The sequence below is a fragment of the Hyperolius riggenbachi genome, chromosome 9 (genome assembly GCF_040937935.1).
Source record: "Hyperolius riggenbachi isolate aHypRig1 chromosome 9, aHypRig1.pri, whole genome shotgun sequence".
In the NCBI taxonomy this organism is placed as follows: Eukaryota; Metazoa; Chordata; class Amphibia; order Anura; family Hyperoliidae; genus Hyperolius; species Hyperolius riggenbachi.
The window spans coordinates 238,681,105-238,701,995 of NC_090654.1; the positions used below are offsets into that span (position 1 = coordinate 238,681,105).

The 20,891-nt window shown below is 41.8% G+C and overlaps 1 protein-coding gene across 5 annotated transcripts in view; it reads right to left on the reverse strand.

Moving 5' to 3' along the window:
- SLC35F4 (solute carrier family 35 member F4) overlaps positions 1-20,891 on the reverse strand; it is a 316,112-nt gene that overhangs the window by 50,055 nt on the left and 245,166 nt on the right. For 2 of the 5 annotated variants that reach the window (XM_068254188.1, XM_068254190.1), the window contains exon 2: positions 7,659-7,838. The exons of the other annotated variants lie outside the window; for them this stretch is intronic. In XM_068254188.1, the coding sequence (XP_068110289.1) occupies positions 7,659-7,838 (180 nt within the window). The remainder of the gene's footprint in view (positions 1-7,658; positions 7,839-20,891) is intronic. 5 annotated transcript variants of the gene reach the window in all.

A 20,891-nucleotide genomic window follows, 5' to 3' on the forward strand; every position in this document is an offset into this window, starting at 1 on the left:
CGATGTCTGGCCGCTGCTGTACACACACTAGATGAATGCTCGATTGTCACCCGAGGTGATCATTAGTGGCTACCAGGCTTTCAGATCTAATGCTATTTATTGTGCAGGACAATGGCTGACAGCCGCCTGTAGTAAAAATAGGGCCTTTCAAGGCAGGAAATTTGATCCTGTAAAGTATTATAGCAAATCCTGCAATCAGAACTTAAAGGGAAAAAAAATGTCAAAACAAACAACACAAATCAGTCTCGTCTTATCTCTACTTGCCAAATCGCTCCCTTAAAGGTCACAGCGAGAACTCATTGTGACTTGTTACAAGTGGTAGCCTTTAATAAGTCAATAGGAACAATGGGAGACTTTCGTTATGATGTAGCAGCCATTCCAAAGCCTCCATCCAGCTGGTGCCCTTCTGAGTTCTGATGCTGCAGACTGCAGACGTGTCCTTTTTTATAATCCTTATTGTGGTAAGTCGGAGTCTGTTTGCATTACGCTCAGTCAGCTACATTAAAGGAGGCATGTTCATTCAAATGTGTCAGCCCGATAATGCAGCAAAGCTGAGAGTGGGAAAAACAATCCTTGGAGAATTGGCAACTTGATCTGGATGAAAGTGACACTCACGGTGGAGCTGATTACTGCAGACAACTTGGTCATGGCGGTTCCGTGCCTTATTTGCTGAAGCCTGCTGAGAGATTGCGCTTTGTGTTTCATCTGTAGGGCCACTTGATTCTGTCTCTACATCAGGTCCAAGTTCTTTTCTTTTTTTTTCAAAGCGTTTTTCTGTATTGCTAGAGATTATTTTACTCCTTTCTAGTTGAAAGGAAAGGAGGAGATTCCCGCAGTCTTTACGTAAGTACTCATCGTAAAGTGTCCAAATTCCCTCAACATCAACTTTGTTAGAAACAGGAAATCACAAGAAGGGGGATCCAGACAACATATTACATTTATTTATTTTTCATATTTGTTACAGCACTAGCATAATCACTATCAGTGTGCAAAATTGAGAGAAACACGGACGTCATTCCCGCCCCTGAGGAGCTTGTGGCAATGAAATAGAGGAGACAGAGGTTGTGACAACCCCCAGGAGCCCTGGACCTGAGACGCCCACCAGGGTCCCGCCTCCCTCCCTCATCCACTGTTTTAGCTATTCGTTGGTGCTATGCCAGTAATGATCAATTTTATTTGTGCTAGTGGTAATCATTAACAAACTGCTCCCCTTCCCTGCTTAAGCCTTACACTGCAGCTGTCCTCAGCTGCTTTTGGAGCTCTATATAAACTGTTATAAATCATAAGAGAGGTACGGCGCTACTCAATACTGTACAGTCCACAGTAACTCCTTGATAGATGTAACATCAGTTAGCCGCAGATGCAATGCACCCCTCAATATGCATCCTCAGCTCCTCACCGACAGGATAGCCTCCGCCACACCCTTTGTGGGTGACTCACCGGATTCAATGACCAGCCAAGGGGTATTTTAAGTTTGAAAATAACACCTAGGAGAAGACTCAGGAGAAAAAGTTTAGCCTGGATGGCATACATACTCGGGTGCTAAGGGAATTATGTTCAGTTACTGATAAACCCCTTTATCTTATCTCTTGTGACTCTCTTTTTAGAGAGATAGTCCCAATAGACTGGTGTAAAGCCCACATTTTCCCATTATTGAAGATGGGCAAATCGTCAGATCCGGGAAATTAGAAACCTGTAAGCTTAAAGTATACATGAGGCAAACATAGGATAGAAAAGTTTTACTCACTTGGGTCTTTTTCCAGCCCCTAGAAGTCTACCAGTAACAGGTCCCGCACTGAAATTCCACTGTGCTTTAGCTTTCTGCTGTCCCCCTCTGCGCATGCAGCTCTCATGATTATGCTCCTGTCCCAGGAGTTTTCTGCTGTCTCCTAACCCTTAACCTTAAGACCTCTCTGGTGGTTCCTGACCCTAACACCCCTCCTGGTGCTGCCTAACCCTAGGAAACCCCCAGTGGTGCCTAACCTTAAGACCCCCCTGGTGGTTCCTAGCCTGAAATTCCGATCGGAAATTGCATTTACGCATCGGAATGCGGAAATTGGTAATGCAAGTGCGGTAGGCGGATTTCCGCAGGAAATCGCGGAAATTTCCGCCGACTTTAACATCGATTTTCTCAAAAACTGTTTCTAGGACTTACGGGGCCTTTGCTATTAACCACTAAAGTCGGCGGATTTTTACTGTAATGTAAAATGCAGAAAATCTGCATCTGCCCATTTTCTGCATTTTACACTACAGTAATAAATCTGCCGACTTTAGCGGTTAATAGCAAAGCCCCGTAAGTCCTAGAAACACCATATTTTCAGAATTTATTAAACACAATCTTGTGAACATGATGCAAAAAAAAGTTTTTAAAAAGACCATATAATTTTTGAGAAAATCGATGTTCAAGTCGGGCAGAATTTCCGCGACTTGGCAAAGGCGGTATGCGGATTTACCGCGGAATCGGAAATTGGCACTTCCGACCATCCCTACTAACCCTAAGAAAACCCCAGTGGTGCCTAACCTTAAGACACCCTTGTGGTTCCTAGCCCTAAGACCTCTTCTGGTGCTGCCTAACCCTAATTACCCTCAGTGATACCTAATCTTAAGACCCACCCTGGTGGTGCCTTACCCTAACCCCCGTAAAGCTTTCCTCCCCCGCTATTGCAAAGTGCAGCAATCAAGGTAAATTTCAGCATCTGTAGGTGGCGGGTTAGTTGTAGTGATTTGAAATAACCCCAAACACTACGGCTTGGAGAGCAGCACAGTCACACTGACACAATTCAACTGATCTTACATGTCATTTTAACCTGAGGTTCATTTACACTATAGATGTTATTTTTATGAAACAAACATTACACAACCCAACACTTCAAGTTAAAAGAAATATTACAAATGCAAAAGATAACTCACTTGAAGTCCTGAGGATCTATTTCCATCTGTTAAGTATAGCCAGCACTTACTGACTTTACTGATAATTAAGCATGTTCAGAATTCCTAGATTTCTGTGTTTTTTTCCTCTCAGCAGAACATAAAACTGAATTGGAAAGTACCCTGGAGAGAGCTGCCGGTGAATCTGCCTGCCTTCCCTGTGCTGCTCAAGAATTTTCAGATTTAAATATTAATTCCTGAACAGGCCTATCTTTATCATATACAGTGATGCCCAGTACAAGGTGTAACCACAGATGTGTCCTCTCCAGTAACTTGTCTTATCTTTGGTCTAAGGCCATGTTCACAGTGACCGTTGTGTTGCATTTCCTGTAACAGCTCTGCGCTGCGTTGGTGCTTTATAAATACAATAAATATCAGCCCCTTTGGAGGTTATGATTGACAGTAACCAGTAGGGTACTAGTTTCCCAAATTTCAAGATCTGACTCAGTACTTAAGACCTCATAGACTAGGTTAGATTAACCATCTATCCTTCCCTGCTACCTTTATAGGAGTAGTGTATATTATTAGTCTTGTCGGCTGACATATTCTGAACTATAAGGAGTTTGTATTTTGACTGTTTTGACTGTTTTGATTGTATTTCGACTATCTCCAATACTGTCTTTTGTATTTACCTCACAAAACTCAATAAAAATTGTTTATAATGAAATAAATACAATAAATAAACAAACAAACAGTGGGAACCCTATAACCCCTCCTGGTGCTGCCTAACCCTAAGAACCCCCCAGTGGTGCCTAACCTTAAGACCCCTCCCCCCCCGGTTGTTACTAACCCCAAGAAACCTTCAGGTGCTGCCTATCTCTAATTACCCCCCAGTGGTGCCTAACCTTAAAGCAGACCCAAACCAAACATTTTTTTAATTCAAAATATTTAGTTGCACCACTCTGACACATACAAAGATAAATAAACACCCCTTTAAGCCTATGAGCATTTCAGTGCATGCTTTTCACCCTTCTCTTTTCATAACTAGGGTTATACAGGTGGCAGCCATTACTCCTGAGCTTAGTAGAAGGTTTTAGATTATGGGTGTATTTGTCATCAGCTACCCTCCTTCACAGGGGCATTGCCTATGTGAAATCTCACACAAGCTGAGATCACCTCTCCTGTTAAATCATCAGTAGCAGTCTGTGTTTTGTTTTTGTTTTTTATCTCCTCCACCAGTTTGCCGGAAAAATCCCGGCAATATGAAAGGATGTAAATGTAAAATATTTTATATTTGTCATCATGAAGCTGAAAAAAGGCTGCTATTTATCATAATTTAGAAAATAGATTTTACTTCTGAAATCTTGTATTTTTAATTTGGGTCCACTTTAAGACCCTCCCTTACCCTAACCCCCCCCCCCCCCCCTACAATTGCAGACAGCGTAGCTGAAAGCTGCAAGGACGGTGCAGCCACCGCCCACCGGGACAGTGAATTGATAAATGCAGCTGATGTGAAGAGGCCCCAGAAAGCAGTGGGGGGGGGGGAGGGCGGAATCAAATGGTCAGGGTACTGCCAAGCAGGGGCCCCTGCAGAGGTCGGGCCCCTGGGACAATTGCCCCCTTTACCTGCATGGCAGTGCTGACCTTGGGCATCTTTCCCACATAACAGAATTTGTGCGCAATTTATGTTTTTGTGAACTCACATTTACTGCACATCTGATGCAAGCCAATGGCATCGCATTTGATTTGCCGTGTTGTGTAATTTTTCTGCAGAAAAAAAGGCCTACATGTACGTTTTATTTTTTGGAATGGACATGCAATTTGCATGTAATGTAAGTTAATGGTAACGCAGACAAATTTGCATTAGATTTTGAAGTTAATTAGATACAATGTAATGTAAATGAATTGCATTGATATGCATGGGTAAATAGCATTCTGGAAAATTACACAAAACCACAATCAAACAAAAAAGAAGATTCGGAACAAAAAAAAAAAATCGCAAAGTGCAGAATCGCAAATACAAAAGAAGTGGAAAAATGTCTTCAAAAATTGCAAGGATAGATATAAAGGCAGCCTAAATGTTAGAGAACTGATTAATGAACTTTGGGATAAATACTGAGCTTGACTCTTCAAATATATTTACAATAAAAGTATGAATCTTAACTTTATGGACAGTTGTGTACTTCTGCTTTACTTTTTCTACCTTCCAATGTCATAAATAAGCTTCCTTCTGTTCTCTGCACCTGCCGCTGTACTAGATTAACAGCTGCACCAGTTTATAAAATTACTGCTATATCTGATTTGTCAGTCAGAGCACAAAAATATATGGTGATACATTACATAGTCAAAACTATGGGAAAACATGAACATCCCACCCATACCTGCTAGCTGGATAAGGTTCAGGTCTGAGCTCTCGTTAGGCCATCAAGTTCTTCCACATAACACTCAGTTCTTTATGAACCTCTCTTGCTGCACAGGGCTACTGTCATGCTGAAACCAAACTAAGAATATGCTGAAACAAGGACATTTCCTCCATCTGGAATTAATGGTGATGTCCCATACCTTGAGAAACAATTATTATTCCTCCACCACCACATTTCACAGTTATCATCATGCATGTAAAGCATTTTCCAGCCAAACTGATTTGTCTGCCATATTTTGAAAGAAGATTCATAATTTAAGGGAAAGCTTTCTCATTGCCGCCAGTCCAACCTTTATACCACCTCAGCTCACACCTCGCATTGTGTATGATGACCATAGCATTGTACACGTCTAGGTCGAGTAAATACACACGCTATATACTCCCCTAGGTCTAAGACCTTATGATGATCATAGACTTGTGTGCAGAGGCTTGGCCATACGGCCCCAATTCATGGAGCTTATGATACACCGTTCTTGAGATGATAGTGCAATTTGTAAACATGGTAATGAATGAAACCCAGCATGGGCTCCTGGTTCAGCTGTTGAACTTGGATGATTTCACATTCTTGGCACATACCATAACACACAGTTCCAACACAAGTTAGCTCTCCTAAACGATGGTGTATTGTGCTAGAGTTCCTACCTAACAAACTTTAGATAAATAAGAGAACACAAGCGAACTACATTAAAATCGGCTGGGGCAGCTGATGAGGTCCACCTTGGGTGAGAAGCTTGCGTGTGTATTGAAGTCCACTGACGTTGCTTAAAGATCCAGCCATTCCTATTTACTCCACCAACTGGAAGCCGTTCTATGATGTGTCATCCCTCCTCCTCTCTCTATAGTAACAGATGTATTGCTGCTAACCTCTGATATTATATATTTTGCTTAAAGTGTATTTAATTTCTGCAATTAAAGTAACATTCTGCATTTGTTACAAATTTGCATGCAAGAATACAGACACCACAGTGTGAAGGTTAACTGAATACTGGAAGTGCATGTTAATGGATATCTGTGGTGACAGGAATAAGGAGGCTGCCATCTTTTTTTTTCTATTGAAGTGGACCTCTGCTGTAAATTCCAAAGTGAAAACAAGCTAGAGGACTGACAGCAATGGCTGGATACTTCATTAAAGTGGACCTGAACTTTTGCACAGGACAGAAGGAAAACATGGCAAAATGCACCCTGTATGTATTTAGAGAGTTTAGCCTGTTTAATTCACCCTCATTTGTGTCTAATCACAAGTTGTAATTTGATCTCTCCCCTGTGTCACGTGACTGCCGTGGCAGAGATGGCAGATAAGCTCATTTGAAAGCCCAGGATGTTAACAATATGTCTGCTACCGTGAATCAGGAAGTAGAAAAACACTGCAGATTTATTTTAGGATCTGTATCAGCTGTAACAAAAATATTTTTTTGTTTAAAGGTTATTATGCTTTTTAGAGCAGAGAGGACGTTCTGAGTTCAGGTCCACTTTAAGCAACAGGGAAACATTGTCTCAGTTCTGGAATGCAACATACTGTGGCTGCCACTGCACTGCTTCTCTCTTCACCTCTCTTCACTGAGATAGGCTGGCTAGTACAGTTAGAAGCAGAATAGCTCTCTGAGATAGGCTGGCTAAGTGGCCCAGGTAGAAGCAGAGTACCTCTTAGGCCACACTATGAGGCACTGCCCACCCATTGCACTGCTTCTCTCTTCACCTCTCTTCACTGAGATAGGCTGGCTAGTACAGTTAGAAGCAGAATAGCTCTCTGAGATAGGCTGGCTAAGTGGCCCAGGTAGAAGCAGAGTACCTCTTAGGCCACACTATGAGGCACTGCCCACCCAAAGATCACACTATTTCTTAGCAGTCTTTCTAAAGGCAGAAAACTGCCATGGCAGTTTTTCAGAAAGAGGGCGTGGCTAACCAACAAAACATGGATTTTATGGCACAAGTGCTCAGTTTTTAGATATTTTTTCTTGCTACTCTGTTATACCATCTAATACCTGTGCTGACAGTGTGGGTGTCTTTTTAAACTGGAGGTTCGCTTTAAAAAATACCAGTTACCACTTGTCATGCTAATGTTTGGCTTTCTATAGGGTCTGAGCTACACACCTCCAGCAAGCATGCAGCCAACGGAGTCAGAATGAAGTCAGAATACTTAATCTGAACATTTGTTTTGGGTCTGTAAGTATTTGTACGTCAGCCCCGGGCGTCATACTGGATTTAATTACAGATGTATTTACTTTTGATATTTTTTCATGCCATTTAAAAGTTTAGATAGATAGATGCCCAAAAAATGAAGTTAGTGCATAAACAATGAAGACATGCTGTATGAGCATCAAACACGAGAGTGTCCATTGTGGATTGCCAGTAGTTGTATAAGCCATACCTGGACAATTTTCAATTCTGTTGGATTTGCTTGACTGGGGGCTTCTACTTTCCATCTCAAATATTGGAGAGGAAGAGTCTTCAGTTGATGACATGTGGAAGATCTTCCTTCTTGTGCTATTGCATGTGTTTGTATGTGTCCTTCCAGATTGACACCGAGAAACAGAAGAATGCGTTGTATCTGAGAAGAAAGAGTTGGAATGAATTTGGCCCAGAAGATTACGAACATCCTTTATAAATGCGACAATTCTAACGTCTCTTATAATCATCATCTGGAAAATATCGACCCAACCAGGCTAAAGCATTTCTCAGACATCTTGCTTATTTCAGTCTACTGTAAAATTTTCAGTGTGTACGTGGACGCCAGAAGAGTCCAAAGCTTGACACATTTTTAGAACCAGAAGGAGTTTTGGTCTTCTTAGGCTTGATGCCATTCTAGGTAGACATCCAAATGCCAGAAGTCACAAAACAGGATTCCATGTTTCCATTTCATTCAGTAGAATCCATGCAAAAGGGCCAATATAGGCAAACAAAGTACATCTATACGTTTACTGTAAACATAAGTGTTGACTCTTCAGTCTTCTTTCTTCAACTCTCATACTGTGGCTGAAGAAGTATGAGTGACTTCCATTACAGAGACTGGCATTAGTTGGGGATATTGGGACATCTGCTGTTGCCACCATGCTTCCATGGCACTCACTTAAGGATTTTCTTGGGATTGCTCTTATATGTAAAAGATTAAACTTTTAACCGGATATGGCACAAAATAACTAGGCATCTACAGGCATGTTTCCATCAACTTGATCAACTGACACAGGCAGGATTTAGAACATTGACTTGGTTGTTGTTATGACTGTTTGGCCATCTTGCCACAAATTACATCAAATATAATTCAGAAAAATGATTTGTCAATAAGGAAAATTTGACTAAGATTTGGACTGATGAATTAGGGGAACTTGTAAGAACGAAAGTGGAGGCATTACTCTCAATCATTTTTACAGCCTGGACTTGAAATAGTATATTATAATACAGTAAGGTCCCGATTATCCGGGACTCAACTAACCAGCAGTACTCACAGTGGTGAGGCCAACTTCTAATGCTACGTACACACATGCGACAACGATCGTTCGTTGTGAACGCCGAACGAACTTTTAATTGATGAAAGAACGACCTAAGTAAAGTTAGTTTTTAAATGTGTGTAACGATCTGATCGTTAGAACGAACGTTACATCACGTAAAGCAACTATTGCACCTGTGCATAAAAATGAGAAGTTTCATGGAGAAATAGTGAAATGCGCATGTCAAGTCTAGTACGAACGACCGTCTGCAAACGATCGTCGTTGGAAAAAATCCGCCAAGCTAGATAGTTCGTTTTTAATGATCTAGCTCGTCCGTCGTTAGACTTAATGATCGTTGGTTGCTTTTTTTTAAACGATCGTCGTTTGAAACGATCGGGGAACGATCGTTTCAAACGACTATAGTCGCATGTGTGTACACACCTTTAGACTGTTTGTTTGCTCTGCTGTACTTAAAGACCAGGTTCCATGGCTCTCCCAAGGTTAAGTACAGTATTTTAACATTTAATACAGAGTTTATAGTTTGTATATAGAGTGGGGTATAGTACTGTATTAGCTTTGCCTATTTTTAATATTAAGTCTTAGGCAACCAGAAAGCACACTTATCTGGCATCAGCAACCAGAAAGCACACTTAACCGGTCGCTGCTGGATAACTGAGACTCTACTGTATAATAGAAGTTTTAGCGTTAAAGAGGCCAGTTATCCAGCAGCGACTGGTTAAGTGTGTTTTCTGGTTGCCCGAGACTTAATATTACATAAACTGTAAACTATTACAAGCACTCATAATCAAATGTGCTGAAGACTTTTGGCCTTACATTTGGACAAAACAAACAGATTTGCCTGAGCCAATAGGCCTAAAAGTGGACCTGAACACAGAATGTCCTCCCTGCTATAAAAGATAAGCAACAGCATAATCACCTTTAAAGAAAAACATTTTTTTCTACAGCTGATACAAATACTCCAGTAAATCTACAATGTGTCTTCTTCCTGCTTTCATAGAAGCAGACATAAGGTTAGGATCCTGTGTTAACAAACTGCTGAACAGACAGGCTAAACTCTCTAAATACATACATTGTGCATTTCTCTCTGTTTTACTTCTGTCCTATGCAAGAGCTCAGGTCCAGTTTAACTGGAGGTATCCATTCCTCTTGGGGATATCGGAACTAATGATGGGAGGAGAGATAAAGAGAAATCTCTAAGTAATAAAAAAAAAAATTTAATAAAAAGAGTATGATTTGTGTCTGTGTTTTACGATCTGATAGCGGTTTCAATCTAAATTGATAATAGTGATAAAGTGACAGCTAATGAGATTATTAACTCTCACCCGGAAGCAGTTGTCAATACAAAATGAGGTGGCAAGGTGATCTAATCACAAAGCATATTTGTCCTTTTATGTCCAGGCTTCCCGGTGAACACCTCGGTGCGGCTGGAATTAAAGTGCTCCCGTCCAACCTTTAGGCTGCTTTCACAGTGGGACGTCACAGGCGCACGTTAGAGCAGCCTGTAACGCAGCCCAACTCTCAGTAATGAAAAATCAATGGGCTGTTCACAGCGCACACGATGCGTTGCATTGTAACGCTACACGTTGAATGAAAGTGCAGCATAGGTGGTTTTAGCTGCGTTAGACTGTTTGCACATGCTCAGTAAGGGGAGAGTCCGCTATTGTTCCTAGCCACATGGCTAATTAACATTCACTGCACGGTAGTGTTGTCCAGATCATGAACGATTCGGATCTTTTTTGTGAGTCGAATCATCCGGATCACCACAATGAAGGATTCGGTTCACAGTGGATGTCTGGAAGAAACAGGAACTGCAGCTTCTGTGCACAAGCACAATCTTCCTGCTGTATCTCTCCCTTTCCCATTAGCACCCTCAATGTGCTCTCATTCTCCTGCACCTCTCACTCTGCTGCATCCCTGCTTCCTGCTTCCCTAGTAAAATGATTCAAAGATACGGTTCAAAGATCCGGATCTTTTTAATGATCCGATTCAAATCATCGAAAAGATCCGGACTTCCCAGGATAGCACCAAGAGCCTCATAACGCGGCTCAATCTGATGTCCAACTTCAACACCACCATGCGTTGTGTTAGGGGCACGTTATGCGACCTTAAACGTTCTCCAAAACGCAACGTCTTGGTGTGAAAGAGGCCTTACACAACTCTTCCTATTACAAGTGCCTTTTTCCAATTAATATTTTTCAGATAATGGGACTGGCGATGATGATTTTAGCAATTTGATGAAGGTGGAATGTGGAAAAAGTGAAGTTATAGAAGGGAGGAAACCGAGTGCAGGGAAATGGTGAAAACTAATTCAACAATTCAGGAAAATAAGTTAATAATAAAAACATATTTCCCTAATTTCCCAATATTATTATGTAATAATTAAAAATGGTGCATCCTACATAATAAAAGGCCTGAGCTCACCGCCCATGGGCTGCGTTGCGGGTGGAAACCAATCAGCATGCCGATTGGTTTCCGATTAAGCAGCTTACTATAAAAGGTTGCTCCTTGTCATAATTGTCTAGAGAGCTGGTTAGCTTGATAAAAAGAGGAGGCTCCTCTTGAAACGTTGTGGGCAGTAGCTCTGATGTTTTCCTGCCATTTTACCATTGAAAATACTGTAATGAAAGAATGTTGATTGAACTTTGAAGACGGTTCTGGGTCCTGCTCTTCGCTGGTCCATGTTTTTCCCCTCTGGGCAGAGGGACATCGACCACAAGCATGTCGCCTTTATTGGTTGGGTGCTGCCTACTTTCTACCTCCGATTAGGTTTTTACTACCTACTGTAAATGACAGCAACCTATGAAAAGGCTAATTTATAGTGCATTGTACTCTCTGAGAAATTTACATTTTATAAGTATGTATTTCAAACTTTTCAATTTTTCACTATAATCGTCCTTTAAAGCTCATTCAGGGTAACATAGCTTAATTATTTCCCACCTGGTCTGTGCCTAGGCCACTGTCTAGACCTCATGTACAAGTAACCATCAAACTGAGTGGAGAGCCGGGCAATGCACAAGTCTAATATTTGCATAGATCAGAGCGCTACCCATTAACCTACTCTACTAACATAAATGCCATAGTCGGCTTGCTGCATCCAGTTAGTGTTACATCAAACACCCTATACACATATAATTAAAATCAGTGACACGCTGCCAACTTATAATAATTAAATCAAATCGTAAAATGGCTGGAAGTGGGATCCAACGCTGATCTTAAAGATCCCGGTTGTTGTATAACATCAAAGGAAAGAAAGCAAAAAAAAACTTGATAGCATAGTCTGTATCTATGGATCGTAGTGGACCCTTCTCATATATGTCATCCCGTGTCCCTTTAAATGACCACCCGGCAAATGTCACGCATTGGTCCCTCCACCTACTGGGCAACTGCTCACCAGATGTGGTAGCTGCCCTGACCCACAGACAGCACCACAAACTCCACAACAATCCTCCTACCATACAGCTGGGCCTTGCCATCTTCAATCCATGTAACCATGCAAAAGGCAGATCGAACAATCTTATTGTGCAGATTATCTCCACAAATCTTGCCATCACCAATGGCAGCACTAGGAATGTGTCTATCCACATTGACTGGCTACTGGAATCACCACCAACCACCGTGCCCACCACCAGCAGGGACCACGCTTACCTAATCAAATGGCTGCGCAGACACCACAGACAGCAATAACAGCATACAGTGGATCCCGTTCCAGTGGTGGCTGACTACAATTAAAGATACCTAGACGTATCTGCAGATCCACTATATGCTGTTATTGTTGTTGGGACTTTTATCAGGCTGTATCAAGCAGTATTATTTTATGGTTTGATTTAATGTTATAAGTTGACAGCGCGTCACTGATTTTAATTAAATGCACAAGTGTACAGGGAAAACACAAAAAATGCTCTATACGGTATTTTTATACGTTTGGTAAAGGCATGTGCATGAAAGTATAAATCAATGGAAAGCATGACAGCCCGATTCACAGCCACTGCTAGAGAATAAGGTTTCACCGTGTTAATAAGTAATTTGCCTAAGCACCTAATTTCTGTATTTATCACCAAGCTCAGTTTGAAATTGTCTGCCAACACCAAGACAATACTTTCACTAAATAACTGCAGGCAATTAATAAAAACTAATTAACTAGAAGTGGCTGTAACACAGACGCTTCATACTTTCAATTTAACGGTTTCTATGTCAGCCCCCTGAAAATACTGCAATGTTTCCAACCTTTGTATTATATACTGTGTAAAGTCTTCTTCAATTTGCTGCATTATTATTATTAACAAGAATGATTATTATTATAGTTATGTATTTTCAGTAGCGTTTTACAATTTATTTTACCAGTTTTCCCCCAGTGAGGCTCACAGTCTAAACTCCTTATCACAGTTTAGGCCCCTGCTTTAAGGGCTCGTTCACTCTGCAGGCGTTTTCTTATTTTTTTCACCCGCGTGTGCTTTTTAAAAAACGCCCCCTCCCCCCCGAACGCTTGTGCAATGAATGTCTGTGAGAAGGTTCATATCAGCGCGGGCCGTGCGCTGTGCGGACAGCAAAGCGGTGCGCGAACCATTTTCGGGGTGATTACGCCTCAATGGAAGGTATAGGAAAAACGCTCACAAAATCGCTTTGTGCAGCGATTGCGTTTGCATTTTTAAGAATAAATACATTGTATTTATTATTTTCTGGGTCAAAGAGTTCATTTCCTGACTAGCGTCAGGGAGTGAATGAAAAAAACACTGTGAAAAAGCGCTTAGAAAAGCGCTTTTAACAAAAACGTATCGCCCACCCAAGCGCCAGGAAAAAAAATTGCCTTCAAAAAAGGCCAAAGCGGATGGACACGCGAATGGAACGCAATGTGAACGAGGCCTGAAACACTTTAAAAGTCCATCATTCAATCCTGTAGGCCTCGTTCACATTGCGTTCCGTTGGCGTGCCCGTCCATGTTGGCCTTTTTTTGAGGCAATTTTCTTTCCCTTTCCCGGCGCTTGGGTGGGCGATGCGTTTTTTGTTAAAAGCGCTTTTCAAAGCGCTTTTTCAGAGCGTTTTTTTTTTCATTCACTCCCTGATGCAAGTCAGGAAGCGAACTCTTTGACCCAGAAAATAATAAAATACAATGTATTTATTCTTAAAAACGCAAACGGAATGGCTGCACAAAGTGATTTTGTGAGCGTTTTGCTTTTTTCCTATACATTCCATTGAGGCAGAATCACCCTGAAAATGGTTCACACACCGCTTTGCTGTCTGCACAGCGCAGGACCCGCGTTGATACGAACCTTCTCAAAGACATTCATTGCACAAGCGTTCGGGGGGCGTTTTAAAAAGCACACGTGGGTGAAAAAAATAAGAAAAACGCCTGCAGTCCGAACAAGCCCTAATAGTGCTAAAGGTGGCCATTAACGATTCAATTCTGCGGCCGATGAATTGTCTCCCATCACTGCGGTAATCAATTGGAAACAATTGGTCGTGCCCCTTAATTTCTGAATTCCCACTAAGCAAGCCGATCGATGGGATCAATCCGAATTGGTTAGTGGGAATTTGGACGTTAATGGTCATGACGAATCGTTTCTGATCGATTACTGGATCAGAAAACCTCACAGCGATGCCTCCTAACAAACAAGATTCCCTGATCCATCCTCCTACCCGTGGGGACACATGACGGCACACAACGGACACGGACTAGAGGTCAAACGATTGCAACACTTTGTGCGGGAGTCGTCGGGCATCTTAAAGATCTGATCGCCGTGCATCGCCAAACATTCGTGTGATCGTGCGCCCGTACCCATGTCCCGAGATCGCAGAAACGATAAAGACAGTGTGGTAATAATTTTTTAACATTTGTAATTATTTACCAGTTTTTTTGGAGGGGGCCTGCTATGCTTTTAGCGGTTTTAAAATGTTGTCCTTAAAGAGAATCTGTACTGTCCGATTTGTACAATAAAAAACATACCAATGGAGTCACTATGATCTCCTGGATCCCTCCTTGCCGTTTCCGCCGCTCCCCACCGCGATCCTGGCTTTTAACCACCCTGGCGTTCTGATTAAATCGCCAGGGTGGCTGCGGGAGGGTTTTTTTTAAATAAAAAAAAAACTATTTCATGCAGCCAACTGAAAGTTGGCTGCATGAAAGCCCACTAGAGGGCGCTCCGGAGGCGATCTTCCGATCGCCTCCGGCGCCCAGAATAAACAAGGAAGGCCGCAATGAGCGGCCTTCCTTGTTTCGCTTATATCGTCGCCATAGCGACGAGCGGAGTGACGTCATCGACGTCAGCCGACGTCCTGACGTCAGCCGCCTCCGATCCAGCCCTTAGCGCTGGCCGGAACTTTTTGTTCCGGCTACGCTGGGCTCAGGCGGCTAGGGGGGCCCTCTTTCGCCGCTGCTCGCGGCGAATCGCCGCAGAGCGGCGGCAATCAGGCAGCACACGCGGCTGGCAAAGTGCCGGCTGCGTGTGCTGCTTTTTATTTCGTTAAAATCGGCCCAGCAGGGCCTGAGCGGCAGCCGCTGGCGGTGTTGGACGAGCTGAGCTCGTCCAGACCGCTCAGCTGGTTAATCGCCAGTTTTAGGCAGTGTTTACAAACAAAAAACATGGCCGCTAACCAGGAAGTGATGTGTGAGTGTGTGTGAAAGTGTGTGTGAGAGTGTGTGTGAGAGTGTGTGTGAGAGTGTGTGTGAGAGTGTGTGTGAGAGTGTGTATATATATATATATATATATATATATATATATATATATATATATATATATATATATATATATATATATATATATATATATTCTTTCTAGCTATCATGTTACAGTATGCTACAAGTTTTTATTACATAGTGAATTATCTGCACTCCAGTCTTGGATTAGTCACAGTTCCTCAGCATGTGACAGGCAGCTCCCTCCCCCCCTCAGCCTCACAAAGTGCATCACAGACAAGCTGAAACTTAGAGCAAAGACGCTGTCCGTGAGGAGTACACAAAGCACATTGAGCCTACAGGGGGAGTGCATAACTTGTATTCATTACAACAGAGGCAGTGCATTCCTCCCTGGGTCGACAAAGCTTGACAAAGAAAAGAAGATTAGCTATATTACAGAGACAGAGCAACTAGTAAAGGCTGCAGTAATCCAGACCACATTAGAACAGGTATAGGAACTTATAGAAGAAATAAGGCTGAAAATGTTGTTACAGAGTCTCTTTAATAAAGTTACTGTTATTCATGTGAACTTGGCCAATTGGTTGATTTACTTACAGATTACTATCTGTGTACAGTATATATGCCATGGGAAATGTATTTTTTTGTGTTAATATTGAAGAGGAACTATAGTGAAAATAACGTAATGAAAAAAATTGCTTTTTTTTACAATATTAATTTATAACGGATTTACTCAGAGTTTGCCCATTGTAAAATCTTTCCTCACACCGAACTTACATTCTAAGATTCATCACAGGTGGCGACATCTTTAGTCCTGTCAGATGATGTCTGTCAGACATCATCTGACAGGACTAAAGATCTGTGCATAGAACTCTCAGTAAAGGAACATTCCACAAAGGGAGATACTGCCATTATTTCCCACAATGCGACCAGGTTCACAGACAAGAAGTGTCAGCACCATGGTCCTGACATCACACCTGTGGGAGGGGTCTCACCACAGCATCAGCCGTAGAGACGTCTCTGATGATCTGTTCGAGAAAAGGTAAAGATTTCTAATAGGAAAGGGGGTATCAGCTACTGATTGGGATGAAGTCCAATTCGAGGTTAAAGTTCCTCTGCAAGCGATTGACTTTACTGAGTGATCAACAACAGTGCGGTTGATTGAAAGTTGATCAACTAGTGGCTAATGCTAATCGAACTGAACAATGTTGTGACTCCATGCTCTGAAACCAAAAATCGGTCCTGTGTCGATTATAATTATGTGAACAGCAGCTGATTCCTTTTCGATCAACCAATATCAAGCAGAATGGAACATAATCAATTTTCCTCCTCTCCGATAAAATGATCGATTCGAATGGCCGATCTAACAGGAAAAACAGGGCACCTTTAGTTTAATAAATCCTTAATTACTGTAAAATACTGCACAACTTACAGCAAGACTTTCACATAGCCAAGGATAGGAGATGTTTCAAGGTTTCAGATCTAATTAGGCGTTTTGCAAAAAAGAAAAAAAAATGGGTTAAACTAAACGGCAAAACAAACGCCCACCAGGAAGACTGACTAATGCAGTTAGTCACCCTCTACAGAAAAGTGGACAGCAAATAGTCACTCACAGCTTGGACCTCAGAACATAAAGCCATAGGTTTGCTCTTAGCCTTTCACACACTGCGCTCCTCCATCATCACCTAATAGAAATGATGGCAGTTCTATTATACTGCCCTGTGTACACATCCACAGCTGTTCTAGGCATACTTTGTGCTGTTCCCTTTGTCCTCTGTTATTACCTGCGGGATTGAAAGGTCTTGACTACTCTCATTTCTTTTCATTCAAGCTGTGTTGCTGCAGTACAATTTAGTAATATTATGAACTGTTTTGTCTGCACTGGCTGTAACTTCTTACCTTACTGCTTCCTATAGCGGCAGTGGTGTAACTACAATTCATCCCCAGGGAAAATTTAATGTGGCCCCCCCAAATGCTCACACCCCTTCCCTTGCTTCCCCTTAGTGCTCTTCGTGACCTGGTGGCCTATCTTACACAGGGTCATAAAACAAGTGTGGCCATCATGATCTCCAAGCCCATAACAAGTGTAGCCACAAAAATACCTGGGCCCAGGCCATATGCAATTACATTTTGCTCATAAGTTTTCTACTAGCAGATCATTTTTATATTCTCTTTAACCACTTGAGGACCTAGGGCTTTCTACCCCTTAAGGACCGGCCACTTTTTTTCCATTCAGACCACTGCAGCTTTCACGGTTTATTGCTCGCTCATACAACCTACCACCTAAATGAATTTTGGCTCCTTTTCTTGTCACTAATAAAGCTTTCTTTTGGTGCTATTTGATTGCTCCTGCAATTTTTACTTTTTATTATATTCATCAAAAAAGACATGAATTTTGGCAAAAAAATGATTTTTTTAACTTTCTGTGCTGACATTTTTCAAATAAAGTAAAATTTCTGTATACATGCAGCGCGAAAAATGTGGACAAACATGTTTTTGATTAAAAAAAACCCATTCAGTGTATATTTATTGGTTTGGGTAAAAGTTATAGCGTTTACAAACTATGGTGCAAAAAGTGAATTTTCTCATTTTCAAGCATCTATGACTTTTCTGACCCCCTGTCATGTTTCATGAGGGGCTAGAATTCCAGGATAGTATAAATACCCCCCAAATTACCCCATTTTGGAAAGAAGACATCCCAAAGTATTCACTGAGAGGCATAGTGAGTTCATAGAAGATATTATTTTTTGTCACAAGTAAGCGGAAAATGACACTTTGTGAGAAAAAAAAAAAAGAAAAAAAGTTTCTATTTCTTCTAACTTGCGACAAAAAAAAAATGAAATCTGCCACGGACTCACCATGCCCCTCTCTGAATACCTTGAAGGGTCTACTTTCCAAAATGGGGTCATTTGTGGGGTGTGTTTACTGTTCTGACATTTTGGGGGGTGCTAAATTGTAAGCACCCCTGTAAAGCCTAAAGGGGCTCATTGGACTTTGGACCCCTTAGCACAGTTAGGCTGCAAAAAAGTGCCACACATGTGGTATTGCCGTACTCAGGAGAAGTAGTATAATGTGTTTTGGGGTGTATTTTTACACATACCCATGCTGGGTGGGAGAAATATCTCTGTAAATGACAATTTGGTAATTTTTTTTACACACAATTGTCCATTTACAGAGATCTTTCTCCCACTCAGCATGAGTATGTGTAAAAATACACCACAAAACACATTATACTACTTCTCCTGAGTACGGCAATACCACATGTGTGGCACTTTTTTGCACCCTAACTGCGCTAAAGGGCCCAAAGTCCAATGAGTACCTTTAGGATTTCACAGGTCATTTTGAGAAATTTCGTTTCAAGACTACTCCTCACGGTTTAGGGCCCCTAAAATGCCAGGGCAGTATAGGAACCCCACAAATGACCCCATTTTAGAAAGAAGACACCCCAAGGTATTCCGTTAGGAGTATGGTGAGTTCATAGAAGATTTTATTTTTTGTCAAAAGTTAGCGGAAAATGACACTTTGTGAAAAAACACAATTAAAATCAATTTCCGCTAACTTGTGACAAAAAATAAAATCTTCTATGAACTCGCCATACTACTAACGAAATACCTTGGGGTGTCTTCTTTCTAAAATGGGGTCATTTGTGGGGTTCCTATACTGCCCTGGCATTTTAGGGGCCCTAAACCGTGAGGAGTAGTCTTGAAACGAAATTTCTCAAAATGACCTGTGAAATCCTAAAGGTACTCATTGGACTTTGGGCCCTTTAGCGCAGTTAGGGTGCAAAAAAGTGCCACACATGTGGTATCGCCATACTCGGGAGAAGTAGTACAATGTGTTTTGGGGTGTATTTTTACACATACCCATGCTGGGGGGGAGAAATACCTCTGTAAATGGACAATTGTGTGTAAAAAAATCAAAAGATTGTCATTTACAGAAGTATTTCTCCCACCCAGCATGGGTATGTGTAAAAATACACCCCAAAACACATTATACTACTTCTCCCGAGTACGGCGATACCACATGTGTGGCACTTTTTTGCACCCTAACTGCACTAAGGGGCCCAAAGTCCAATGAGTACCTTTAGGATTTCACAAGTCATTTTTGTTTCAAGACTACTCCTCACGGTTTAGGGCCCCTAAAATGCCAGGGCAGTATAGGAACCCCACAAATGACCCCATTTTAGAAAGAAGACACCCCAAGGTATTCCGTTAGGAGTATGGTGAGTTCATAGAAGTCTTTATTTTTTTGTCACAAGTTAGCGGAAATTGATTTTAATTGTTTTTTTTCACAAAGTGTCATTTTCCGCTAACTTGTGACAAAAAATAAAATCTTCTATGAACTCACCATACTCCGTACGGAATACCTTTGGGTGTCTTCTTTCTAGAATGGGGTCATTTGTGGGGTTCCTATACTGCCCTGGCATTTTAGGGGCCCTAAACCGTGAGGAGTAGTCTTGAAACCAAATGTCGCAAAATGACCTGCGAAATCCTAAAGGTACTCATTGGACTTTGGGCCCCTTAGCGTACTTAGGGTGTAAAAAAAAGTGCCACACATGTGGTACCGCCGTACTCAGGAGAAGTAGTATAATGCGTTTTGGGGTGTATTTTTACACATACCCATGCTAAGTGGGAAAAATATCTCTGTAAATGACAATTGTTTGATTTTTTTACACACAATTGTCCATTTACATAGAAATTTCTCCTACCCAGCATGGGTATGTGTAAAAATACACCCCAAAACACATTATACTACTTTTCCTGAGTACGGCGGTACCACACGTGTGACACTTTTTTGCAGCCTAGGTGCGCTAAGGGGCCCAACGTCCTATTCACAGGTCATTTTGAGGCATTGGTTTTCTAGACTACTCCTCGCGGTTTAGGGCCCCTAAAATACAAGGGCAGTATAGGAACCCCACAAGTGACCCCATTTTAGAAAGAAGACACCCCAAGGTATTCCGTTAGGTGTATGGCGAGTTCATAGAAGATTTTATTTTTTGTCACAAGTTAGTGAAAAATGACACTTTGTGAAAAAAAACCAATAAAAATCAATTTCCGCTAACTTTTGACAAAAAATAAAATCTTCTATGAACTCGTCATACACCTAACAGAATACCTTGGGGTGTCTTTTTTTCTAAAATGGGGTCACTTGTGGGGTTCCTATACCGCCCTGGCATTTTACAGGCCCAAAACCGTGAGTAGTCTGGAAACCAAATGTCTCAAAATGACTGTTCAGGGGTATAAGCATCTGCAAATTTTGATGACAGGTGGTCTATGAGGGGGCGAATTTTGTGGAACCGGTCATAAGCAGGGTGGCCTTTTAGATGACAGGTTGTATTGGGCCTGATCTGATGGATAGGAGTGCTAGGGGGGTGACAGGAGGTGATTGATGGGTGTCTCAGGGGGTGGTTAGAGGGAAAAATAGATGCAATCAATGCACTGGGGAGGTGATCGGAAGGGGGTCTGAGGGGGATCTGAGGGTTTGGCCGAGTGATCAGGAGCCCACACGGGGCAAATTGGGGCCTGAT